This window comes from Tenebrio molitor, chromosome 4 (genome assembly GCF_963966145.1).
Source record: "Tenebrio molitor chromosome 4, icTenMoli1.1, whole genome shotgun sequence".
NCBI lineage: Eukaryota > Metazoa > Arthropoda > Insecta > Coleoptera > Tenebrionidae > Tenebrio > Tenebrio molitor.
Genome location: NC_091049.1, coordinates 20,661,897 through 20,687,033, shown reverse-complemented (window position 1 = coordinate 20,687,033; position 25,137 = coordinate 20,661,897). Strand labels below are relative to the sequence as shown.

Here is a 25,137-nt window from a genome sequence, read left to right as displayed (position 1 = left end):
TTTTATACAGCAATGTTTAGAAAAATATTGATTTTAAAAATAAGTACAAAAATACATATATCACAATTTGAAATAAGAAAATTGAATGTCGCCCAAAATTTACTATTTAAAACAAAATATATAATTATATGACAATTTATAGTCTATTCGAAGCCATTTTATTTGATACCTTATTTATTGAAATTGGGCAATAAGTAAAGGTGCTACAGCGTTTTGGAAATTTTAAAAATCACCCTGTATAAACACAAAACTGAAATTCAGTATCGCGATTTCGTTTCCGCGACGCAATTCCGTAATTTAATTTCGAATCGTGGTTCCAAGGTCGTCCGGATTACCGAGGTTCGGATTATTATTGACGCTTTACTGTATTATCTATTTCCAAATTTTCGAGTGGTCCTCATGCTCTCGAGAAGATAACGCCTTGTATAAAAGAGGCAGAAAAAAATGACTTTAAGCATTCGTAAGTAGCAATGATGAAGAAAATCGTCCTGGTAACAGTGGTAGTTTTGCTTGCTTTTCAGGTTTGTAACAAGAAGTAAGTTCGCGTAAAAATTATTATAACGCAAAATTGTAGCAAGTCCTGGGCGCCACCGACCAGGAAGTGGAAGACGCATACAGTGACTTCGAGAATGCCACTAAAGCGATATTCCAAGAGGTTGCGGATATGAGGGACAACTATATGAAGAGTTTCGCGGCGAACATGCAGTTAATTTTGCAGGATGGTGAACTGGCGCTGAACAAGAAAGTCGAGGAGACCAATCAACTCACTCAGTTAATGGCTGCAAGAACTGACATCGATGTCACCAAATGCTTTCCAGGTACGACCGTGGAGATGTACGCTAACGATGCTCACGATCGTATGGACAGTTGTTTGTTCGACTTGAGGTATAACACGGCATACAACATGGTGTTGGCGAAGTGGTTTGACGTTTTCCGCTTGGGGAGTGACTATCTGACTTGCACACAGAAGGCCATCGAGGACTGCAAAGGTGACGAGGCTTGCAACGACCAGATCATCGCCGAGATAGCTGAGAAGAAGACAGCAGCGGCGTCCAGTTTGAACTTGTTAACAGTTGAAATGCACGACTATGTGGACAGTGTCCCTGTCAACTGTAAAGAAAGAATTTTGATGGACGTTTTTAGCTACTCCTCAGACTATGTAGAATTTGTATCAGCTTGCATAGACAGTGTTATCAGTCCTTCTCTCCCGCGGATCTGTACCGTATCGAAAAAATAAAGCTTGATTTGGTGACCAATCATCCCTGGTGAACAATACTCGGAAGCTTTTAATATCACATGAACAAAATCAATAATTTCGTCAATTTAAATTTGCAACACGAATTAGCACTCTATCAAAATGGAAAACATCCGATTGTGCCGGAGTTTAAAGCGCGAAACTTTGAAGTTAGTTGATGAAAGCTCCCAACAGGGGACGGCAGCTATTTCGAAGTGGGCTTATCCCGTGGAGGGAGAAAAGACTGGAGATGGCATTTCCTATGCTTCCCATGTTAAAAATCCGAACCCTCTAAAAGCACGTGCAACAACCTTTTATGACCCAGTCCACAATGCGCTAGATTAAGAAGAACAATGCGCCTGGAAGGAAGGCGAAGGAAGCCATTGGCCTAGGGTCTATATTCAGAAACCTTTTATGACTCTGTAGTTTTCGCGGGCCGGTACACTTATTTGAATTAGTGCCATCTCCAGTCTTTTCTCCCTCCACGGCTTATCCGGTCGACCAAAAGAATAAACAGAGATCGCTCGTCGATTTCAAACGAGAGACAAATTATCTCGCTTTTTGGGCGGTATTAATACCGGTGAAGAGCGCAATACATTTGAAAAGCTTGCTAAAGGATTAAAAAAAATAACTGGAGGGATGAAAGTGGTGCTAGCAGAGTGCTAAAGTGTGCTGCATATTACACTTTAAGTGGTGCTCGTAAAGTCTGTACTTTAAGCTTGAGTTGGATAAAGTGAGGTATGTTTATCAAACACTGGGGATATTATTCAAAATAGAAGTTAGCCGCGATTTTTTTTTATTGTGTCCCTAACATATTGAAGACAATTCGTTTCCAGTACAAATGGTAACAGACAGTAAGCTGCGACAGACTTACATCAACAGTTGCTAGAAGAAATCTCTATTTCTTCAAAGAATGGACACAATCACAACGAGACTACTTTTAAACTGACAGACAATATGCCTAATTAATTTTTTCCTTTCAAATATATTGCCTGTCTTTTGACGTACTTTTTTTTAAATATTTGAAACACGATTTTTGATTTTTCATTCGTCCAAGTTTTGCGTACCAGGATTTAACAGTGTAAATGCTTTGCAGCGAAATTTTTATCAATAGAGCGAACAGTGGCATCTGTAAAGAATTTTTATAAATCTGCATTAAATCTAAACTGAAAAGGTGTTAAATGTTAAGTACTGTTACGATTTAAATATCTCGCGATTTAAAACCCCAAGAATATTCTCGAACGTTCGAGAACCACGGACGGACGCACGCTCTGTGGTAGTATCCGCTTTCCGCCGAAAAACACACACGTGAGAGGGGCGAAAGTTATAAGTCGAAAGAGCCAGCGACGACGAGGCAGTTTACGACCATTTGTTTTGAAGCTTTTGCAGGTGTCCCAAAGGGGGGTAGTTTAGAGTGCAGTAGGGCCGGTGTGGTATCGTCATGGAATCGACGAGGGCTGGCTGGAGCGAAGATTCTTCAGGAATTCCAGACCCAAGCGCGCACTGCGGATTAGCGGCCCCCCGCGTAAGGTTCATAAGACCTGAACGCCGAAGAGTGGATCTCTATCCACATCGGCGTGTGCTGACCGACGTCGTCCCCGAGGTTCTTCTGTAGGAACCTGGACTTCAGCCAACACCGGATCCAGGTCCCAGAGGAACGGAAAAGAAGGGGTTATTAGCTTTGATGTTTTAGCATCGCAAATTTTTTTTCAAGCATACCGTGGCTTCAAGACAGTACTTCATTATATTGAAATTGAATTACAGTGAAACTTCCCTTAACGGACACTTCTGAAAAGCGGACAGACAGTTCCGTTGAGTGGACAAATCCCGATTCTCCTTCTTCACATTATATTCTTTTATAAAGCGGACACTCCCAATAACGCACGCGGACAGCCTTTTCATTCAATTTCCGATCGCAAAAATCTCTCTAAAGCTGACAACAGCTCTGCGAAAACGGAGTCCATCCCAACATTGCATTTAATAGTGAAAAGGTCGCGCTTTCTTGGGATGTGAGACTATTCCTTTTATAAAAACTTGTCAAATTACTTAACAATACGGGATGCTCTATTTTGGCTTAAAATGAACCGAAAAGGGAATAAAACAATATATGTATGTTATGGGAATATGAGTGCCATTGAAATGCTGCTTCCACAGCAAGTTAGTCATTAGTTTCCGGCATTTTCGCAAAGTGGAGGCGTAATTCTGCCAAACACTGAAATTATAAAATTAGATTTTTTTTGTTAATGTATGTTTATTCCTTCATATAAATTCAAGCTGGTATGAATGAAAAAGATCAAGGGAAGTACAAAATTATCTACGTAGGTTTTTTTTGTTGCCCCAATCCAAAATTTGTGAATGTGATTGTACAATACATAAATTGTAAGATAAACGATCAGTATTTTTGTTAGGTACTTTAACCAGAAAACATTTTCTCGAGTCCCTTTCAATGCCTCCAAAAACCCTGTCTCCCCTCTCGCCACAAATCACTGTTATACTTCCTGTGAAAAAATTTTGATTCATCCATCTCTACAATTTTTGGTACTCCTCATCAAAGCCCCCAACTTCATAGGATTTTCATCTAAGTCTGTTTCAGAAACTTACCTACAAAAATTACATGAGTCCACAAAGCTGTGCCCAGCTCTAGATATCCCAGCTTCATGTGCAATTTGATGTTGCTGCAGGAGCTATTCCGCACACTTGTTGTTTTTGGCGAAAACTAAGTAGATGGGTAAATACTAGTTCTGGCTATCCGAGTGATCATGCTGAATCTTTTCTTAAATCTCAGAAAAATTCAACCTTTTTTCTGATCATTAAAAGTAGCAATTTCATAGGTTTTTGGTTTGTTTTGAGACATATTTTGAAAAGTCAAAAATTTAACGGTTTTTGATCCGTTTTTGACGTAATAAGAGAATTTTCTGAAATTAACGTTTTGTTTTAAATAAAAAGAAATACAAACATTTTATTCCATTTTCAACCTTTTTAAAAATAGCTATAAGGTATCAGCTTTACTTCAGCTAATTTTTCATCAATTTTGTTTAGTTTTAATGATCGCTGAAAAATTTTCTTATTAAAATTGGTTCTGCCAGTTAAATAATACAAATTTTGTATTGCATCAATCTTTAAGTCTTCATTTAGTGAAGAAGTGTCAATTTCAATTTCCCCAATGACTGTTGTGTTTAAAAAATCCGCGAAATACTCTGAATAATCATTTTCATAATTTCCACTATTGTTTAGTTTAAAAACTTGTGCGACTGAAATTATTATTATGGCCATTTAAAAAAAAAATTGGACTTGGGACAGGATTTATATATTATCTAATATTGGAAAATAAGTTTTCTAAGAGTATCTTGGGTAAAACGGCCTAAACAAACATAATGCAAGTTATAGTGCATTGGTGGTGTCCAAAAGAAACCCTGTTTGAACTGCTTTTCAGATTTTCTGTGATCCAATTTTCAATTGTTCAAACAGTTTTATCACATCTTTTCAGAAACTGACGGCATCTATATACACCTCACTATTCATAGCGCTCAGTGCCAGAGATCTAGTGCGACTAGTAACTAATCTAAACCATCTAAATAAATATTAAAACCGCGCCTCTATGTGGTTCAGAAGTCTCACAGCCAAACCGACTTTCACCTTTTCAAGAAAAAGTGCCAATTTCAGATCTTTACACTCAATTTTAATCAGTACCCTTTATATCGACAGTTTTTGTCGGTAGTGAATTCTTTTTAACTAATTCATCTGAAATTGTAATTTTTAGACTATTAGTTAGAGTTAGGTGGTTACGTAATTTTTAAAAAAATATGTGGAGCATCTGGAGTAAAATATAGTTTACTACTAGAGGATCGGAGGGATGTGGGGTTTAATTTTGAATTACAGAATCACTGCCTGCATGAACATTATATAATCTCCAAAGGGCGTCAATTGGGTAGCCACTTCCTCAAAAAAATTATTTTAGAAGAAACTATTGTAGGTTTTCCTAAAACTAGGCCAGTACTCTAGGATCAAATTGAATCCAATTCGGGCGTGATGGCCAGTTCATCATTTAAGATACCCCAATGTATTTCTTCCTCCACCATCATATTGACTTTCGTCTTCATCACATTTAAAACTTCTTCGTTCAATGTACGTTGTTGACTTGGTAAACGTTGTCTAAGTTCTTTGACAACATCGTACCCGGTGGAACCACAAGCCAATCGGATTTTATAGGCTTTCAACGTGGTTTCATTTCACCATTTGGTACCCCTCATTGATTGCCTTTGTAAAGATAATCTTTAATCATTCAAAAAAAAAAAAAAACTTTCTTTTAGTGTGGAGTTTTCCGTCTTGAGTTTTTTATTGTCTTGGCGGATTGCATCAATTTTTCTTTTATATTAACCGATTCTCTCATTGGACTTACTATTGGTATTAGATGGTTCGGGAGAGGATTCAGGAGATGGTATTTCCATAATTAATAATTCAAAAGCGAAAGTGTGTAAATATTACTGTATGCATATTTCAGTAATATTTTTAAAAGATGTAGAAGCAGTGGGCAAGGTATCAAGCTGATGAAGGTGGAGGAGAATGGGCTTGCGTCAGGTAAAGGAACATTAGATGAACCTAAATAGAGCAAGCATTTAAAGAACAAGGTTTTATACTTATGTATTGTGCTCTTAAATATGGAAATAAGTATATTTTAACAGCTAAGTTGTTCTTTTGTTATTGATTTGTCACACTCAATTCTGTTTCCACTTTCTCTCAAAAATGATTTTTTTAATATGTGGGAGGGTGGAGATTAGAATGGCTTCAGGAAGTAAAAAATTGGTCCCAGGAATGTTGAATTCAGGAAAGGAACGTGTGCAATTTAAAGAAAAGAACGAAATTGCTTTAGTTTAGTTTAATATCTCCTAATAAGTATACATAAATTACATAAACACGAAATTAATAAGATTATATGTGGTGATAAAAGTTGAGGTGAATGTCTCTTTTCAGTTGGTTTATAAAAATTGCAAAAGGAAAGCAGCTGTTGCTTCGAACCATACTTACCGCATTCACTATCTTCCCTTATACCCAAATTTAAATGAATAACTGCTTCAGGCTTCAACCTCAAATCTTCTTTCTTGCTGAAACGAATGCGAACATCAAAAGCCGATTCACAAAAGTGTGCCTAAAATATACAGACTGATTCACATAACGCACAATACGTTTTTCATTCATAACATGAATTACTTTAAACTTTTGTATGGTTTGGACATCCCTCACAAAAGTCTCAATTATAAAATTTTAAAAATGGCAGTAATCGACAATATTTCTTTTTATTTAAGAAACTGACTCATCATAAATCAATATCATATCGATCGTTTCGTCATTGGAGCACATTTTAATTAACAAAAATTATTTCAGAATTATACAAAAAGGAACTGTCAAGTGATTGTCAATAGGAGTGTCCAGATTTCGTAGTAAATAAAGGTATCAAGTAGTCACTGATTTTATTACTGGCTGCATTTAAGTTTCGTTAGGGTCGGAAAGTTATGTGAATCAGTCTGTATATTTGTTTAATTGGGTAAATTAATTAAAGAAAGGAAGTAGGTATTTCACAGAACAGACTCCCAGGTTTCAGGAGATGATCTGCCTAATACGACAATCCATTTATGCCTCAGTATGGTAGGCTTCAAAAAAAACGGGAACTGTCAGAAAAAGTTCTGTCAGATTTTATTAAATTTTTATAGTTTGAAATGGCCTTTTAGAATTTAGGTTAAAAAACTGCACTTATGTGTCAGATATACTACTGTCAAACAGACATAAATTGACAAATTAAATTTTCAGTTCACATTAGGTCAAATTTCATTTCCCGTTTCTTTTTAAGCCAACTGTACCTATATAAGTTATATTACAGCCATTCCATTATGACGGACGGGACAAATCGGAAACATTTATTCATAGACAAAATAAGAACATATAGAAGGCAAACTCCCTATACATTTTTTGGGCACAAAGCGTTTACCGCCATCTCTTATCCTGGTGAGGGTGCAAAATTACAGCCTACTGGATGAGTTTACCTTTTATTTGATTTTTTTTATCATCGCAAATTTTCACAACAAATTAAAACGCCAGCAATACTTTCGATATTTTATTTTCAACCGTTTTTGATACAGTTCTGCTTCATTTTTATAAATATTATTCCTAAATGTTACCGTTCTCGTATCCTACCACTTAAAATTAAATTTTACACCTTAAGGGTGCCCATCACCCAACGAAAATATCTATTTCGTAACTATACAACCAACCATACAACACCTGCTGACCGTTTTACGACAGGCACTACCATGCAAGTTATATTAAGAAAACATATACACTATCATATAATTAGGATAAACATGTATAATCGTATCACTATAATAATATGTATATAAGTAATCTTAGTATCATAGTATCAAAGTGCAGACCATCCGTCAAAAGAAATTATCATACCATACAATTATAAATATGTGCATAATCGCATCATTATATGTATACAAATAATCTTAATAGACCTTCAGTCAATACTAAACCCATATATATAACGAACAATTGTTAACTAATACAATCATTCTTGTACTCAAGTCACTGTAACGCTGTAAAAATAAATAATTTTTTCTTTTTCAAAAATCTCATAAACGTAATTGGCGCAGTCGGTAGGATAGTGCGATCGTGTATTATCATCTTGCATCGAGCAATAATATCGCGATTTGGGATTTCAATTCCTCAAGCACTATTCAAGAAGAAAGAACCTGAGGTAACTCCTGTATCGGACAGAAGGTGCAACAGGAAGACATCGAGCGAAGGACCTGCATCAAGCAAATCTAAAGTTCGACTTCGACAGCTGAGGACTTTGAGGCAACTGGTTCACCCCCAGACGACTGGCAATACTCAAGAACACCAGGTTAGTGGACTGAGCATCCCGTCTGATTCCCTTTCTTTTCAAAAAAAAAAAAAAAAATTCAATTAATTCAAAATATCGAAATTTCTTTTGCAAAAAAAAAAAATACATTTTTTCGCTTATTGATAGGTAATAATAAATAAAGTCAATCGAATTTTCATGAGCACAGATAGCGACACTGATTCGAGTATCGAATTAGACCATTTAATCGATAAAATAAAACATTTAAGAATTCCCAACAACATTATGGCACCAAACAACGAAAGTACCTTCAATCTTCAATTGATAAAATTACATGTCGATACAGTTCCACAGTATGACGGTAATCGAACAACCTTAGAAATTTTTATTTCATCATGCGACCATTTGTTCAATACATTCGGCACAGACCCAACAATAGCTTCCTATCTATTAAGAGTAGTAATAGGGAAATTAACAGGTAGAGCCCAAGCTCTAGTAGCAACAAAAACCGAACTAAATAGTTGGCCCTTAATAAAAAGGACCCTAAGATCGTGCTTTGGAGATCAAAGAAATATCGACTGTTTAGAACAAGATTTAATCTTTTTGAGACCTTTCAAAAACGAGTCACCTTTGAACTTTGGACAAAGAATTCAAACAGTACGTAGCCAATTATCAGCTAAAGTCAATTCACTTAGTGTATTAGAAATGTCTGATGCAACCAAAACCATATATCTAAAACAATATGACAACATGGCACTTAAGACTTTTATTCGCGGATTAACAGGTACATTACAAAGTATTATTAGACTTCGAGATCCAAAATCCTTAGAAACAGCGATGAATCTGGTGGTCGAAGAACAAAATTTCCAGTACACACAACATCCACCATCACAAATAAATCGCTTAACCCCACAGATTCAGATGCACGAAAGAAAACCTCCCCAACCTTCTTTTAACAACACACCTCACTTTACTCCAACTAACATAAGTTTACCTTACCATATGCACAACAATCAAACTCCACAAAGACCTTCACATAACCAAAACCAACAATTTAATCGAGCCCCTATACGCGAAACACCGATGTACCAATATCCTAAACAACAAAATAATTTTCCTAGTCAACCCATTAAATTCACAACTCGACCGACCCCAGAAAAATTCTTTACAAACACCCAAGTTTTTGGCCGTACAAAAAACGTCTTTAAGCCAACGGGACAGGTACCTAGTAACAAACCCGAACCGATGTCGACAACATCCAGAAATCCCACTATTCAACGCCCATTCCCGAATCAAACTTTTACCGCAAGACCAAAAAATTTCATCTCAGAAGAACTATTCCATCAGGAAAACGATTTTTATAGCACCGATGAGCCGAGTACATCGACTAATAGGAGTCATAATTACGATTATCAAGAACAAACAAGTCACAACGAACAATATCCACATAATAACCAAACAGACCCTGACGATTACTTCTGCGACAACGAAGACACACAAAACCCCGACGATGACCTTGTACAAACCACCATCGACGAGTATCAAAATTTTCCACTAGTTTACAATTCAAATACGACGACGTGACCTGCGAAGTAAATAATTCAACCTGTTACAATTCCCTTCCTTACATCCAACTTTCATATCCACCCGTAAAACTGCTAATCGACACCGGATGTTATAAATCCATAATTAGACCCGGAATAGCAGAAAAATATTTCCCCTTCGACATCTATCATGAACCCTCAAAAATCAAAACCAGTACGGGCGAAAAACCTATTCGATTCAAGGCAAAAACACAAGCATTTCCTGAATTAAACAACGATAAAATAATAGAATTTTTGTTATTTGACTTTCATGAATATTTTGATGGAATTTTAGGCCTGAAAGATTTAAGAGAGATGAAACTGTCAATTAACCTCGTGGATAAGATCTTAACAAACGGTATAATGAAAATTCCATTCTATTATAGACAACCCGACGAAACCTCTCACACAGTCAGTGTAAATTCACACGAAATTTTGAAAACGAAACTCCCGGTCAATTGCAACAACGGCGACGTGATTATATTGGAACAAACCATCAACGATTTATACATTCCTGAAACTTTAACTACTGCAAAAGATGGATTCGCACTGATGGAAATTCACAATAGGACTGATTCAAGAATTGACCTAATTTTATTTGAACCATTAAAGACAGTAAATTTTTCAGAGTCAAACAAAGAACGTTTCGAAATCTTTCATGTCGAACAATTTTTTCCTGAAACAAAAAAACGTATGTGTAATAAAACCTCAAGAATAGAAAACTTGATCAGAACCGATCATCTTAACATTGAAGAAAAGGAAGCAATAACATCACTTTGCCATGAATTCTCAGATATATTTCATAAAGACGATGACAAACTTACATTCACCAATCAAATAAAACATCAAATAAAGACTTCGGACGAAATTCCTATCCATACAAGATCATACCGGTACCCATTCGTTCACAAATTGGAAGTAAAAAATCAAATAGACAAGATGCTCAAAGATGGAATTATCAGACCGTCACAAAGTCCATGGAGTTCACCCATTTGGGTAGTACCAAAAAAGATCGATGCAAGCGGAAAACAAAAATGGCGTATCGTCATAGATTACAGAAAAGTAAACGAAAAGACCGTAGACGACAGGTATCCACTACCAAATATCACAGATATACTCGATAAACTTGGAAAATGTCAGTATTTTACCACCCTTGACCTCGCCTCCGGATTCCATCAGATCGAAATGGATCCAAATTCAATATCTAAAACGGCGTTTAACGTGGAAAACGGTCACTATGAGTTCGTTCGCATGCCATTTGGTCTGAAAAACGCACCCGCAACTTTTCAACGGGTAATGGACAACGTTCTCAAAGAATTACAAGAAAAAATTTGTTTCGTTTACATGGATGATATCATAGTTTTTTCAACCTCGCTTCAAGAGCACATTTCCAATTTGAAACTAATCTTCAAAAGATTACGCGAATGTAGACTTAAAGTTCAATTAGATAAATCCGAATTTCTCAGGAAAGAAGTAGAATTCCTTGGTCATAACGTCACGCCCGAAGGAATCAAACCCAACCCAAAGAAGATAGAAGCGATACAACGATTTCCTATACCGAAAACAGCAAAAGACATTAAATCATTTTTGGGATTACTCGGTTACTATCGACGATTTATAAAAAACTTTGCGCGAATAACGAAACCATTCACCACCTGTCTAAAAAAGGGCGCTAAGATTGAACACACAGACGAATTCTGCAGAACCTTCCAATTCTGTAAGGACATTTTATGTAACGATCCGATTTTACAATACCCAGACTTTAAGAAACCCTTTATACTCACCACCGATGCATCGAATTTCGCCATTGGAGCAATACTGAGCCAAGGAAATATACGTACCGACCTACCTGTAGCATACGCGTCTCGTACACTAAATCCAGCTGAATGTAACTATAGTACCATCGAAAAAGAATTACTCGCAGTCGTGTGGGCAACAAAATACTTTAGACCATACCTGTTCGGACGCAAATTCGTTATCGTCACAGATCACAAACCACTTCAATGGTTATTTAACCTTAAAGAGCCAAATTCGCGGTTAGTGCGATGGCGTCTAAAATTAGAAGAATTCGATTATAAAATAATGTATAAAAAAGGAAAACAGAACACCAATGCCGACGCATTATCAAGAACAGAGATCAACGCGATAGAAAACGACGACACTTCTTCAGTCATTGCTAACGTCGGAGATACCACACAAATGATTGACGAATACTTAAAAAACGAACACCTCACTCCAGTATCCGAAAATCCATCATACATGGATTCTCCAATTCCACCTCCAGACCATTTGCGTAACGATGATATAACATCGAACATCAGCAAACCAACTCCATCAACAACGTTGGGCAATTCAGTCACTCACGGTTCTAAGATTAATATAATATCTAATATACAGATAAAACCCCCTGACAAAAACCCTTCAGATAATGAAACCGTTCATTCTGCGTTAGAAAATCCAGTAATTACCATCCCGATAACAGACAAGCCCCTAAACCACTATAAAAACCAAGTAATATTATTTTGCTCCAGAAACATACTAAAACCAAACGTTCAACAAACTACAATTTTTAATAAAAATCGCCTAACGATATCGTTACCTACAAACAACATCGAATCCCACATAATTAACGTAATAAAAGAATACGTTGATTCCAAACAGAATTACACCTTGTATTTCAAAACCCTAGAATTAGCCGATATTTTTAACAATGTAATTCAAAGCTGCTTTAAAAATTCCTCCTTCAAATTCATTAAGAGTACAATACTAGTACAAGACATCGTAAATTCAGATCAACAAACAGAAAAATTAATATATCATCATCAAGGTAAGACCTGTCATAAAGGAATAAACGAAATGAGAACCTCAATTGAACGCAATTTTTATTGGCCGGATTTAATTAAAGATATTACCAATTTTGTTAACAACTGCGTGACTTGTCAAGTGAGCAAATATGAAAGAAATCCTCCAGTCTTAAAATTCAATCTGACTCCCACTGCTAATAAACCATTAGAACACATCCATATCGATACATTCAAAATATCAAATAATTCATTTCTGACAATTCTCGATGCTTTCTCTAGATATGGACAAGCCTACCACATAGCTTCCTTGTCACCGATTAACATAATAGACAGTTTACTGGTCTTTATTTCCCATCACGGATTACCTAACAAGATCACAGCAGATCGCGGCGGTGAATTTAAAAACAATTCATTAGAAAACTTTTGCGAATTACACAAAATAGAGCTCCATTTTACGACTTCCAAAAACTCCAATAGCAATTCGCCAGTCGAACGTTTTCACTCAACGTTAGCGGAAGAAATTAGATGCCTAAAAATAGATAAACCCCACGAAAATATCACTTCTCTAATGAATTACGCAATAATTGGTTACAACAATGCTATCCATTCAGTAACAGGCCATACACCATTCGAAGTTTTAAAAGGGCACCTAGAGTCGACTCATCCATTCGACCTAACGGATGGAAAAATAATATCAAATTACATACAAAATCATAAAGAAAAGACTAATATTATCTACAATCAAATTAAAGAAAAGTTAAATAATAATAAAGAAATTTTAATAAGCAAACTTAACGAAAACAGAGAAACACCCAAAGAATTCAAAACAAATGACCCCGCTTACATAACCACAAAAGAACGAAATAAAGCCAAACCTAAATTTATCAAAACAAACGTATTGTCAGATCAAAACGACAAATTGGTAACACATAGAGGTACATATCACAAATCTGCCACGAAAAACCCTCGGAAAATTCATCAAAAGGCCTTGTTTCAGAGAACGATTCAACATGATCTTCCTAATAACAATCCTAATAACATCGGTGAGCCCACTAATGACGAAAGACATTGAAGTGACACCAGTCGAGTCACAGGTCCTCCCCTTCCACCTAGGACCAGGTAGAATAATCGAAAACCAACACACTTTCATCCATTTTATCGATACGAACTCACTATCAGAACTATTAGACGACACTATCAATCAATTCAAAACAATCAACAATACCTTTAATAGCACAACCCCTTCTAAAACAAATATCTACAAAAACACATTAGAAAACCTACTGACTCACACTAACCACATAATCACCGAAGCAAAGATTAAACTAATTAATATCAAACCCAACACGAGAAACAAACGCGGACTTTTAGACATAATTGGAAAAACGTCAAAGTTTTTATTTGGGACTCTGGACTCCGATGACGGTGAAAAATTTAATAAGGCAATTAACACTCTGCTCAATAACGATAAAATTCTTAGCAAACAAATCGAGTTACAAACTTCACTGAATAGTCACCTGATAGATAACTACAACAACACTATTAGTACTCTTAATAGAAATCAGTTATTAATGAAGACCAATCTCAACAACTTCCAAGACAAAGTAAACAAAGTATTCGAAGATGTAGCAGCCTTTACACGAGCACGAAATATTATTGAACAAATTCTTTTAAACTGCCAAACTTTAATAAGGTTCTTAGATAACTTAGAAAACGCCATAATGTTTGCCAAAATTAACACACTTCATAACTCTATTATTTCTACTTCGGATCTAAAGAAAATGCTCGAAACTCTGTCCAAGTTATACGACCAAAACAGAATTCCAACATTTAAAAACTTTATTTCTTATTACCAAATCGCAAACACAAAAGTTTCTTTTTACGATAATAGAATTATTTTTTCAATCTACATACCTCTTCTTAATACAATCAATTTTGACTACTACCACCTATATCCGATCCCCCAAGCCAATCATATCATTTTACCTCCAAAACCTTACCTAATATTCAGTCCAAGAACCTATCAATACGAAGACAAAGAATGTCCAAGTGTAGAAGGAACCTTTTTCTGCGATAACAAACTGACCTATAGCGAAAAGGACTGCATCACATCCTTCATGCAGAACTTGAAGAGCAACAATTGCCAATCCATACCGGTGTCCATAAGCAATACCATCATTGAGCCGATAAAGAAGAATTTTATCCTGATTGTCCCGCATAAACCAATAAAAATCAAGAAAGTGTGCGAAAACCCCGGATACAAAATCATCGAAAAACCAAGCGTGATTCGCATCCCCCAACACTGCAAGATCACATACGAAGATTCAACATTCGCAAACGAAGAAAACGTCATCAGCGGAGAACCCTTCATCCTACCTCAAATCAAGACGGAAGATGTATCAACATATTCCACAGTTCACCTTCTAAAACTCCATCAGATCAAGTTGGACGATATTACGAAACTCCAAAAAGAAGCAATTCTGGACCGTTCAACTCTAACGTCCAATCACGAAATTGTAACCCACAGCATCTCGACAATCTCTCTAATTGTTGTTCTAGCTAGTTGCAGTTTTGCAATCTGGACCGTCATGACAACAAAAAGGAACCTAAAAAGGACCACCCTCATCTCGAAAAAGGACCACTCTACAACCACATACGAGCCAGAGAAACCAGAAAAACAGCCTTCCGAAAACAACACCTCAGTGTTATTTTCCCACTTAAGCAGGGAGGAGTTATATTAAGAAAACATATACACTATCATATAATTAGGATAAACATGTATAATCGTATCACTATAATAATATGTATATAAGTAATCTTAGTATCATAGTATCAAAGTGCAGACCATCCGTCAAAAGAAATTATCATACCATACAATTATAAATATGTGCATAATCGCATCATTATATGTATACAAATAATCTTAATAGACCTTCAGTCAATACTAAACCCATATATATAACGAACAATTGTTAACTAATACAATCATTCTTGTACTCAAGTCACTGTAACGCTGTAAAAATAAATAATTTTTTCTTCTTCAAAAATCTCATAAACGTAATTTGCAGTGCTAATAATGAGGGGATTAGTATTTGTTACCTCCTAGTGTGAAGAGGAGCACTTCGCCCAAAGGAGACTACCTGCTACTCTGCCCTGTTTCTAAATCCCGAGCCGCTTTACGAAATTTCCGTCGGATTCCCCAGAATATGATTTAAATTTATAAGTAAGAAAATAAAAAATTTTGAAATTATAAATCAGTTTATTTTCATAATTAAATAAATATACATTATTTTTGGCTCTGTAATTATGTTTTGTAAATAGTGACATGCAGGTAAACACCGTACCTACTTTACATTACGAGTTCCAAAACAACACAGTGCAGATTAATTCCCGCCAGTAGTAATCTTACGCATATGATATTGTTGCTTGCCCTGCGCGAACCTTGATTATAATTTTTTAGTTTTGTTGTCCGTTTCGGCATTGTTGATTTCAAAAGCACTGTTACGTTTTTTTACTGCTTAAATTAAAGTAATTAACTAATTCATATTTGCTTTTGTCTTTGTACAGCGTGATCAACAATGACTGAGTCTGTTGGCAATGAAACAATTGAAAAGTACTGTTTGATCTAAAAAAGCATAAGAATAACATGTAACAATAACATAATTGTAATAAATACGAGTAACATAGCTGCAGAAAAGTAAGACAGAGTAAAATTGAAAAAGAAATTATATTCATTATATTTACCTCTTATTACGTATTGCCTTCATTCTACGTTTTATACTTTTCCGGTAACCGTTTGTAGAAATCTTATTCTTACCATGGACACCCATTTTTAAAACGCACTCGGATAATAACTCAACTTCTAGTCACTAGGACGCAGTCAAAATAAATAGAAATATGTATAAACAAACACAGCAAATTTATATTCAAGATTGTACCTGAAATGGGGATGAATAACGGTGTCGTCCAATAATGATCCTTTAGCTAGCCGAAACAGCCAGGGGGCAGGTAATTTGGACACGGCAGATTAGGAAAACTTCCGAGAAGAATTATATATTTGGAATTTTGTGATCTTATAAAGAGCGATCAAATTAATTTGTAATCAAGTTATCCATGAATCCGAAATTGTATGTCGATACTGGAACTCCACGCGCCAATAAACATAGGTTGAAACACAAGTTACATACAACGTGTAACAGAAATAAGTACATTAATTTTAACTGGTAATAGAACTCGTCAAAAGGAACAACTTTTCTATCTACCATTTTGCCGAAAAACGATGTTTAATTCACGTTTTTAGGTAGCTTAGTTTTGGAGATATGAACGGTTTTAGGAAAATCTTTCCTAAGCCACTACGCAACGTTTTTCGCCAAAATGGCAGAGAGAAAAGTTGTTCCTTTTGATGAGTTCTATTACCAGTTAAAATTAATGTACTTATTTCAGAAACACCCTGTATTTTCATATCAATACGTTCCACTATCTTGTTTTTGGTTGTCACGGCTAAATATGTTATGTTACAACAATGACCGAATATTTTTTGACTTTTTAACTTTTCACTGTCAGATTTGATTTATAAAAATAAAACAGTCTGGTAAGTATTGCTTCCCTGTAACTCACCTACCGGACTCAAATTGATCATTTCCTAAAAAAAGCCCATTTGGCTTATATAACTGCCAATTTTGACATAAATTTTGTTTTTCATGGAATACATAGCAGCAACGAACTAACTTTACCTACAGTTCATAGAAAATCCTATCCCATTACGGTATCTACATTACCTGACTCGAGTTTTCCTATAATCCACAGTGTAACTTAAATCCCCCTTTCTGCTTTTATCTCGTTTTACCTGGAAATTACTTTCTTTCTGTGATATTCGTTCACTTTCAATTTTTTTACAATAAGAATCGTTTCTGTCATAATGTCGAAAGTTACCGACAAATTAAATAAATTTGTGCGGAACTTTAGAAGTCTTATTTTTTCAAGTGATGCTTTCGTGTTGTTTTTTTGTAAGATCTGTCAAAAATCAGTGAATTTTGAGAAAATGTATTTGATTGTTGTAAATGATGTTTTTTTTTCTATAATGTACAGTGAATCACTGAAACAATAATACTTATAGCAACATTTAATTGTCAATGTTTATCTTCGAATTTTTAATGCCTTTTTCCCTGCCTATTTTACCGATTTTTAATGCTTAATGCTCTATTGATAATGTAATCGAACATCTACCGGACAGTATGAAATTAAATTTTAAAGACGCAGTCGAAGTATTTGTAGACAAAATCGGCAAACAGAATTGGTACCTAGGTCTGTGTCTATTTAAAGCAGTAGCGAAGCGGCGAGTCCGACCGCTCTCCAGGGGGGCAATATAAATTATGAGGGCTTATAAATCACCCCTCGAAGAGGAATTTTTCGATGCAAAAGTTACGTTGCTTCGATTCATTATTTTTAAATAGAGAGAATTATATTCCATTTACTAAAAAAGTAAACACACACCTACCTAGTTCGCAAGATGCTCGTCATTTTGGTGTAAGTCTGAAGATTGGCAAAGAAATAGGTTTGGAGAAAAATGTATGAAAAGTTTTTCAATTATTGTGTTTTTTAAGGCGTTCGGATCAAAATTTAAAAATAATTAACCTGTCCTGACATAGAAAACACCTTTGTCATCCTGTATAAATATCCATCTCCCTTTAGAATTGAAGATTAAAGATGTTATTTATCGGTAAAAAATAGGTGTTTTCTCGTATACATTTTCGGTACTGATAGAGAGACTTAATGTAAATGTGGTTAAATGAATTATTTTACCAATAATTTCATCTTCAATTTTATTTTTAAGTGAACGAAAAATTAACATTAGGTACTTATGTTTGAATTACCGTTAAAATTTTGCTTTTAATATTATCGGCCGAAATTATGTTACTGAATATAATTTTGAAAATATTATGAATCTTATTAACATTTTTTACCAACTCTAAAAAACTCACACTTGCCACTTTCTGCAAAATTTTAGTATACATCCAAAAAAAGTGCTGTTTTTTAATCCAAAAATTTTTCCAAAGTAGGTACATATGCGTAAGTGTAGGACTGCTTCCTGCCAAAATTTTGTGTGCCCAGGATTTTTGTAAACTCCACAAGCAAGAGGTTTCTCGCAACGTGGGCGAAATGTCCCTCCCTCCAGATTATTATCAAAGAGTTTGTCGTGATTGTTTTTGCAGTTCCCAAGTCTTCATCATTTATGTTTGTTCTACCTGTTAGTTAAAATATATATTAGATTATTAACAACAATGTTATTAGAAATTACCACAGTTAACTAATAGCGTGATAATTGAATTAATCATGATTATGACGACTCAAAACTTGAGTTGCATAGGACATCTTTTGGATCTTATCTGCATGTTCGTAATTTTGTGGAGGGCTCTTAATTCGCCCCACGCTGAATCATAAAGATAAACCTTCACTATATGGTCCAATTTCACACTTAAAATTTCTTCGTTTACTTCCCAAAACAAATCTTTTGTTATCCTATAATTTCTAATTCCTTTAATAAGATATGGTGCATCAAATAATGGTGTAATCTCTTGCTCTTGAAGTATTATTTTTCTTTCAATTTGTTGACTGTTTTCTATATAAATTTTGCTTGATTCTGTCAACAACAAATTTAGCAATCTTAGCAGCGGTACTACATTATTTGTGAACGTGACACAGCCTCATTTTGAATTACAAGATAGTGACATAAAGATTGACACTGCTTTGACTGATTTTTAGATTATTGAGATTACTTTGATTTTAAAGCTTTTTTAAAGTAACATTTGCGCCCTCTTGCGGTGTGGTGAGAGATTTTCCAAAAATGTATTAGGGACTTTTCATTCTATAGTATTTTATTTTCTCTATGCATTTATTCAAAAATTCTTTTTTTTTTTTAATCAATTAGTACTTATATTGAAACAAGATTTGACAATACTGCTCAATGTGATCCAATGATTCATTTTATTGCTAAGTTTTACCGCCTTTATTGTTTACTTGTTTTTTTTTTAATTGCAAAGTTGAATGACGGACGGGACATGAACTATTGAGGACAAATTACTTTAGTCGTCAAAGTCAGTTGGCTGACATAAAGTTGTAAAGCAAGCATTAGGACAACTGAAGGAGATATTCCTAGGAGGAAAAATTGAAAAGGTTTCCACAAGGCAATTTGGCCCATGGACAATCCCCCAGAAACAAGGGAGATGATTCTAAATTTTTGAATGGTGGAAGGTGCCATATTTTTGACAAGAGAAAAGTCAATAATTTGAAATTGTCATCACTATTGACTTGACGTTAATGCTTGGTTTACATTGATTTGTTTTGAAGTGACAGAAGAATGACGACCAAAGTATTTTGTCCCCAATAGAACATAATGTTAAAATAAATTCCAAGTGTATTATCTACAAAATATGCGAAATTATTAATAAACCAAGTAGAATTGATATTACTCTGATGTTGTAATTTTTAAATCAATGAAATGTAACAGTCACGTTTGAGAAATGGTGAATGAATAAGTGATCATTGATTTTTTTAAGTCATGATGGACGGGACATGACGGACGGGACAATAATTACTTTCAATTTTAATATACTTTATTTTACCAACCATTACAATAAACAAGTACTTTTAACTACAAAACGAACAAAAATAACAATAATTCGTACTTCATTTTATAAACAAAGTTCAAAATTTTTTTTTTACTCAATTTGAGGACATTTGCACGCACACAACTGAGAACCAGATAATTTATCATTGTAGGAGTACTGAGCAACTAAAAATTTAAAGACAAAGGCAAGAAAAGTTGCAGCTAGCACAAAAAATACTTAAAAAAAAACAGGTGGGGGCCCTGCTTCCCCTGAAGCAGAAGCAGATTGTGTGACCGATGCTGTGCTAAACATCATAAACCAAAAATCGGTGTTTGGTTTACACTTAGTGGGTGATTGTGATGTAAATTTGTGGGCTGTTCCTGAAGAACCGAGGAGAGTTGAGTTATCAGCTGACAATGATAATATTGTAAGCAATTTTCAAAATAGTGTTAAAATTCCATAATTATTTTTTTTTTTTTAAGGTGGAAGAAATGTATATTGTGCCGCAATGTAGTTGTAGAAAACACCAATGAGTTAGATCCTCTGACATTACATGTAGACATTCCAGAAGCTGCTCTCACTCAATCCCTAACAGAAAATGTGAAAAGTGCAGTGAATAAAAACATTAACATACCACAGGCTAAACAAAATGTTAGTTTTTGACTATTAGTGTTTGTTTCATGACTATCATATTATCTTTTTTGCTAGTGGAGCAGTTATATCCCTGCCAAGTTAAAACAGCCAATCAGTAAAAGATTGCGACCAAAAATGCCAAATCCAATCTTTCAAGTGAAGGAAGAATTTTACAAATCAAAAACAAAACTTATAGAAAACGAGATTCTACAACTGAAAAGAAGACAGGAAAGAGAAGAAGAAGAATATGAAAGGAAAAAAAATATTATTGGATTTGCAGATAGAACTAGCAAGAAAACAATTGAGCAATAAAAACTAATGAATTCATAGAATATCTTTATTTTCTAAATACCTACAAGTCTCCAAAATGTTGATTTATAATCAATTGTCATTTATTATCGAAGGGCCAATAAGAAAATGCCAGAGAGAAGGAACTGAGCCCAAGGTTTATTTCCCTCTCTTTCTATATGGATACGGAGTCGTACATTAGCAGTCCATACTATAATTATGTGGATGATGGTGTTACCAATGTTGGAAAATTTATGTTGGTAACTTGAGACAGATGTCATTACAAATTTCAGTTTTTGAGATTTTGAGTGTGTTCTTTCGTGCTTTCTTGGTTTTTCTGCAAATGCAATTTTCTGTTGTCATTTTGTTTTTCAAAAAACACTCACTGGGGTTACTTCGGACACTATAAAATAAAGAATTTGGAGTGGAAACTATCTACTGATTTATGTAAGGATCGATTTTTCCGATTGTAACAAGTGGTTTGAAGATTTGTTGAAACTTTGCACCGTCACTGTCAAAATTTAATTGTTTAGATTTTCAAGAACCAACCGGGCTAAGGGGTGAACTACGAGGTCATCGTGCCCGCCCTGTTCTCCGTAAGATTGTGCATGGACGACAGCATCGCCAACTTCAAACTGGAAATCCTGAAAAGAAAGAGAAGTCGGAACAAAATTTCAAATTCGACGACATGATCGAAATCAACCCCATTTAAGAAACGCTGCTCTAGTAGCGTGAAGTGACAACTGACAGACGTCAAAAAATAAATCTCGCAGAGAACAAAGAAAATTAATAAATAACAATGAACAAAACGTTGAATATTCATTCTGAGTTTGCAGCAAAATATGGAAATTGTTGGCAAAGATCCCACAGTATCACAACCAACTCCGAAACGATCTAAAATAGCAAGAACAAAACTGAAAGAAGTGTCTTCGTGCGTAAAAGATTTACAAGACCTAGCCACTTCTGTCAAATCTGTAGATCCTCAAGACGAGTTTGATATTTTTGGACAAAGTGTGTCTGTACAGTTGAAAAAATTACCACTTCAACAAGCCATTGCGGCTCAAGGTGAAATACAAAACCTTTTGACTAGGTACAGACTATCCAATGTAATAACTAATACTCCAATACCATAATCAAGCTGCAATAGTCTATTTTCACCGGTATCTGCTTACAGCAGTTACAACTCACCATCAGATTCAAATAATGCACCAACACCTGAACCAACATACACGCACGAAGAAGAAGAGTACAACACTTCTGATGTTATTGTACAAGCTATGAACAATTGTTAATTTACATTACAGTTTATACAAATTATTGGTTTAAATTTTGTGTGAATAAATGATATAAAGTTCTCACCTGTATAAACTCTTTCAACGCATCTGGAATGAAATTTGAAATAGCAGGCCGGGATACACGAAATTGTTGTTGTAAATTGCGAAAACTATTTCCAGTGGCTAAATATGATTTAGCTGGAATAGCTGGTCTCATTGTAGTATCGACTTGTTGTATGATAGAAGATATTTTTTTGAGAAGAGTTTCAAAACGAGCAGGAGACATTCTCATACAGTTTTTGTATTCTTCAATGTCCTCTGTAGCAAGCTCCTTAAGAAGCATATTTGACGCACCGTGGGTGTTTCTTCGTGCTAACCACTTTCTGATCCATAGCCTTTTTCTTTGTGGATTCTCCATTATTAAAACCGTTTGGAAAATATCAATCAACTCTTCACATAATATTTTGACACATGATTTCACTGATTTTTTATATGGAAACTACGTCTTGGAATGCCGTTCATTTTTTCATTTGCTTCGTAATAAATAACCTCAAAATTCTCTACTAGATTTTATAACTTAATGTCGTGTGAACATATGTTTTTAGTACTAATTTTTCGCTGCTTGACCAAGTCACTCACATGCTGTGTAGACGAACACTGTGCTTTCAAGCTCTCGTTTTTAGTACTCTCTTTTAGTTACTCGGCCGAGTTACTGGCAACGTGTAAATTCGCCTTTACTTTAACTATGACTAGTATAAACAACGCTGTGAACAAAATGCGAAATAATTATCCGTCTGTCAACCCGTTTTAATTTGGATAGATTTTCTAAGTACGTTTTGCAATAATGTACAAGTTTCTTGATTAAACCTCATTTATTCACTTCAGCTTTCAATATTTCACATTCAGACACGAATTTGTTACAATTTGAGGTAGGAATTTCAAATGATTTAGCTAGCGGAGATAATAACTTCACGGACGCTGGTCAGCTCGTTAGATGCCATGACAATGAAGTTACACTTTAGCATTATCAATGCAGCAGTATCATGTCATAATTTACGGACGTTTGAAGAAAAAAATGATTTACTTTCAAATTTTTTTTACTTTAAATATTTTTGAGTTATTTGTTACAAAAAATATTGAACTCCCTGATTCTGTATGGAGACAATTTACAGCTTTTTGCGAGGAGAAATCATGGAAATACCAGTGTTGGTTACATTGTTTTAGTGATCAAAGATTGGGACTTCAACATGAAGCGAAAAGACGGCGAAGAATACATGGAAAACGTCGTAAAAACCATGTGGAACATCACAGCCAAAAAGTTCTTTTTCAACGATCCTTTTAAGGATATACTGCTGCCAGTCTGCAGAAAGACCCCAGAAAGAAAAAAACAGCTCCATGGCTTTAGAGTCAACGGATCATAAAAAAATGTGTCTTCTGTGGGACGAAAAAACGCCGGAAGGACTGCAGAAGAGACTGTACCATATAATAGCGGTGGAGAAGCCACAAATTTTCACAGAAGAACTTGGTAATACAAGCCAATCTACACGTAAGAAAAATAAAGAGATGTTGCAATAGGGTTATTTATGTATCAAGGCCAAAAAGTGCATCTTTTTCGTCCGAGTCCGGGTTTTATAGCCGAGGCTTGAAGACAGGCGAGGACAAAAGGCACTTTTTGGCAGAGGTGCACATTAAATTTTTTAGGCCACCGCACCAACTACAAAGCAAAAAAAAAACATTGGAAAAGTTACAAATTTATTTTGTATCTACATTTTTCAAATAATAGTATATTATGTTATGAGGAGTAAAAATGAAGTTTTATGTGCTGCGGCTGATAGATTGGCAGACAAACCAGCCAAAGCATATAAAACCATTTTTGCTCCGAATAACATATACTATTTTATCTTCAAACGCAATAAAACCATAAAACGAACACCATTAGAACGTAATTTTAGTGATTTAAATTATTAATAAGTATTGTGTTCATTCATTCATGATAAATCGTAATACCTAATACAATTTGTCACAATAAATATTAATAAATGATTTCGCTGAACTCTTTAATTTTTGTAGTTTATGTGATTTGGCACATAAAATAGTCAATTTTGCTATTTTATGTTTTTAATCACATAAAATGACACTTTTACCTTGTCATTTGAGTGACACAATTTGTCACTTTTATGACGTTTGAAGATAAATTTATTAATACATATTTACAATTTTTCAATTCAGGCATTTTACAAAATAACTGAAAACGGCAGGTCATTTCGAATAATTGAAAATTATTATGCAATGACAGACAGAACCCGAATGTACCAACGAACAGACTGTAGACTTTATATTTTTATTCAATGCTCTAAAAACTGGTCCAGAAACCAAAATAAGGATGTGTTGGGCAAATATGAAAGAGAACTCAATTTTTACCATCAGAGAAGCCGTAATTGCAACATTGGCGTTAGTTAATAGATAGTTCATTTCATGGGTGATTTATAAAGTGATCAACAACTTGTTTTTGCAGAGATTTGAACGTTCTAAGCGAAGAAAATTGGTTAAAAGTTAAGCGGGCTACAGAAATTCTTCACATCTTCAATGAAGTGACAATCCAAATTAGCTCGGAAAACCAGTGTCTGTATCAAAAATTCCAGTATTCGTCCATACAATGCATCGACATAATTATTTCATCGGAAAAATTTCCTGATCACTATTTGAAACCAGCGTGTTCCAATATGATTGCAGTATTGCCCAAAGAGTTAACAGAAATAGTTGATGGATATGACGACATGAGTACAACTGGAGTTGAGAGAGAGAGAGAGAGAGAGAGAGCTTTAGGCTAGTAGAATTTTAGAAATATCTAAGTA

The 25,137-nt window shown here is 34.9% G+C and overlaps 1 protein-coding gene and 1 long non-coding RNA gene across 2 annotated transcripts in view; one reads left to right on the top strand and one right to left on the bottom strand.

Moving 5' to 3' along the window:
• The first annotated feature begins 380 nt into the window (after positions 1-380).
• On the top strand, positions 381-1,275 carry LOC138129187 (uncharacterized). The gene is made up of 2 exons (XM_069045440.1): positions 381-521; positions 575-1,275. The coding sequence occupies exons 1-2, from the start codon at positions 471-473 to the stop codon at positions 1,235-1,237; spliced, it is 714 nt and encodes a 237-aa protein (XP_068901541.1). The 5' UTR covers positions 381-470; the 3' UTR covers positions 1,238-1,275.
• A 4,705-nt stretch (positions 1,276-5,980) lies between these two features.
• The window catches only part of LOC138128130 (uncharacterized), a 68,263-nt gene continuing 49,106 nt past the window's right edge, over positions 5,981-25,137 (bottom strand). Inside the window, exon 3 of the long non-coding RNA XR_011158555.1 lies at positions 5,981-6,336. This is a non-coding gene — a long non-coding RNA (uncharacterized lncRNA). The remainder of the gene's footprint in view (positions 6,337-25,137) is intronic.

Bases quoted from the DNA above. Each gene is read 5' to 3' on its own strand.
- LOC138129187 (XM_069045440.1), top strand. From the start codon at position 471: ATGATGAAGAAAATCGTCCTGGTAACAGTGGTAGTTTTGCTTGCTTTT. The intron at 522-574 runs GTTTGTAACAAG...GCAAAATTGTAG, and splicing joins TAGTTTTGCTTGCTTTTCAG to CAAGTCCTGGGCGCCACCGA.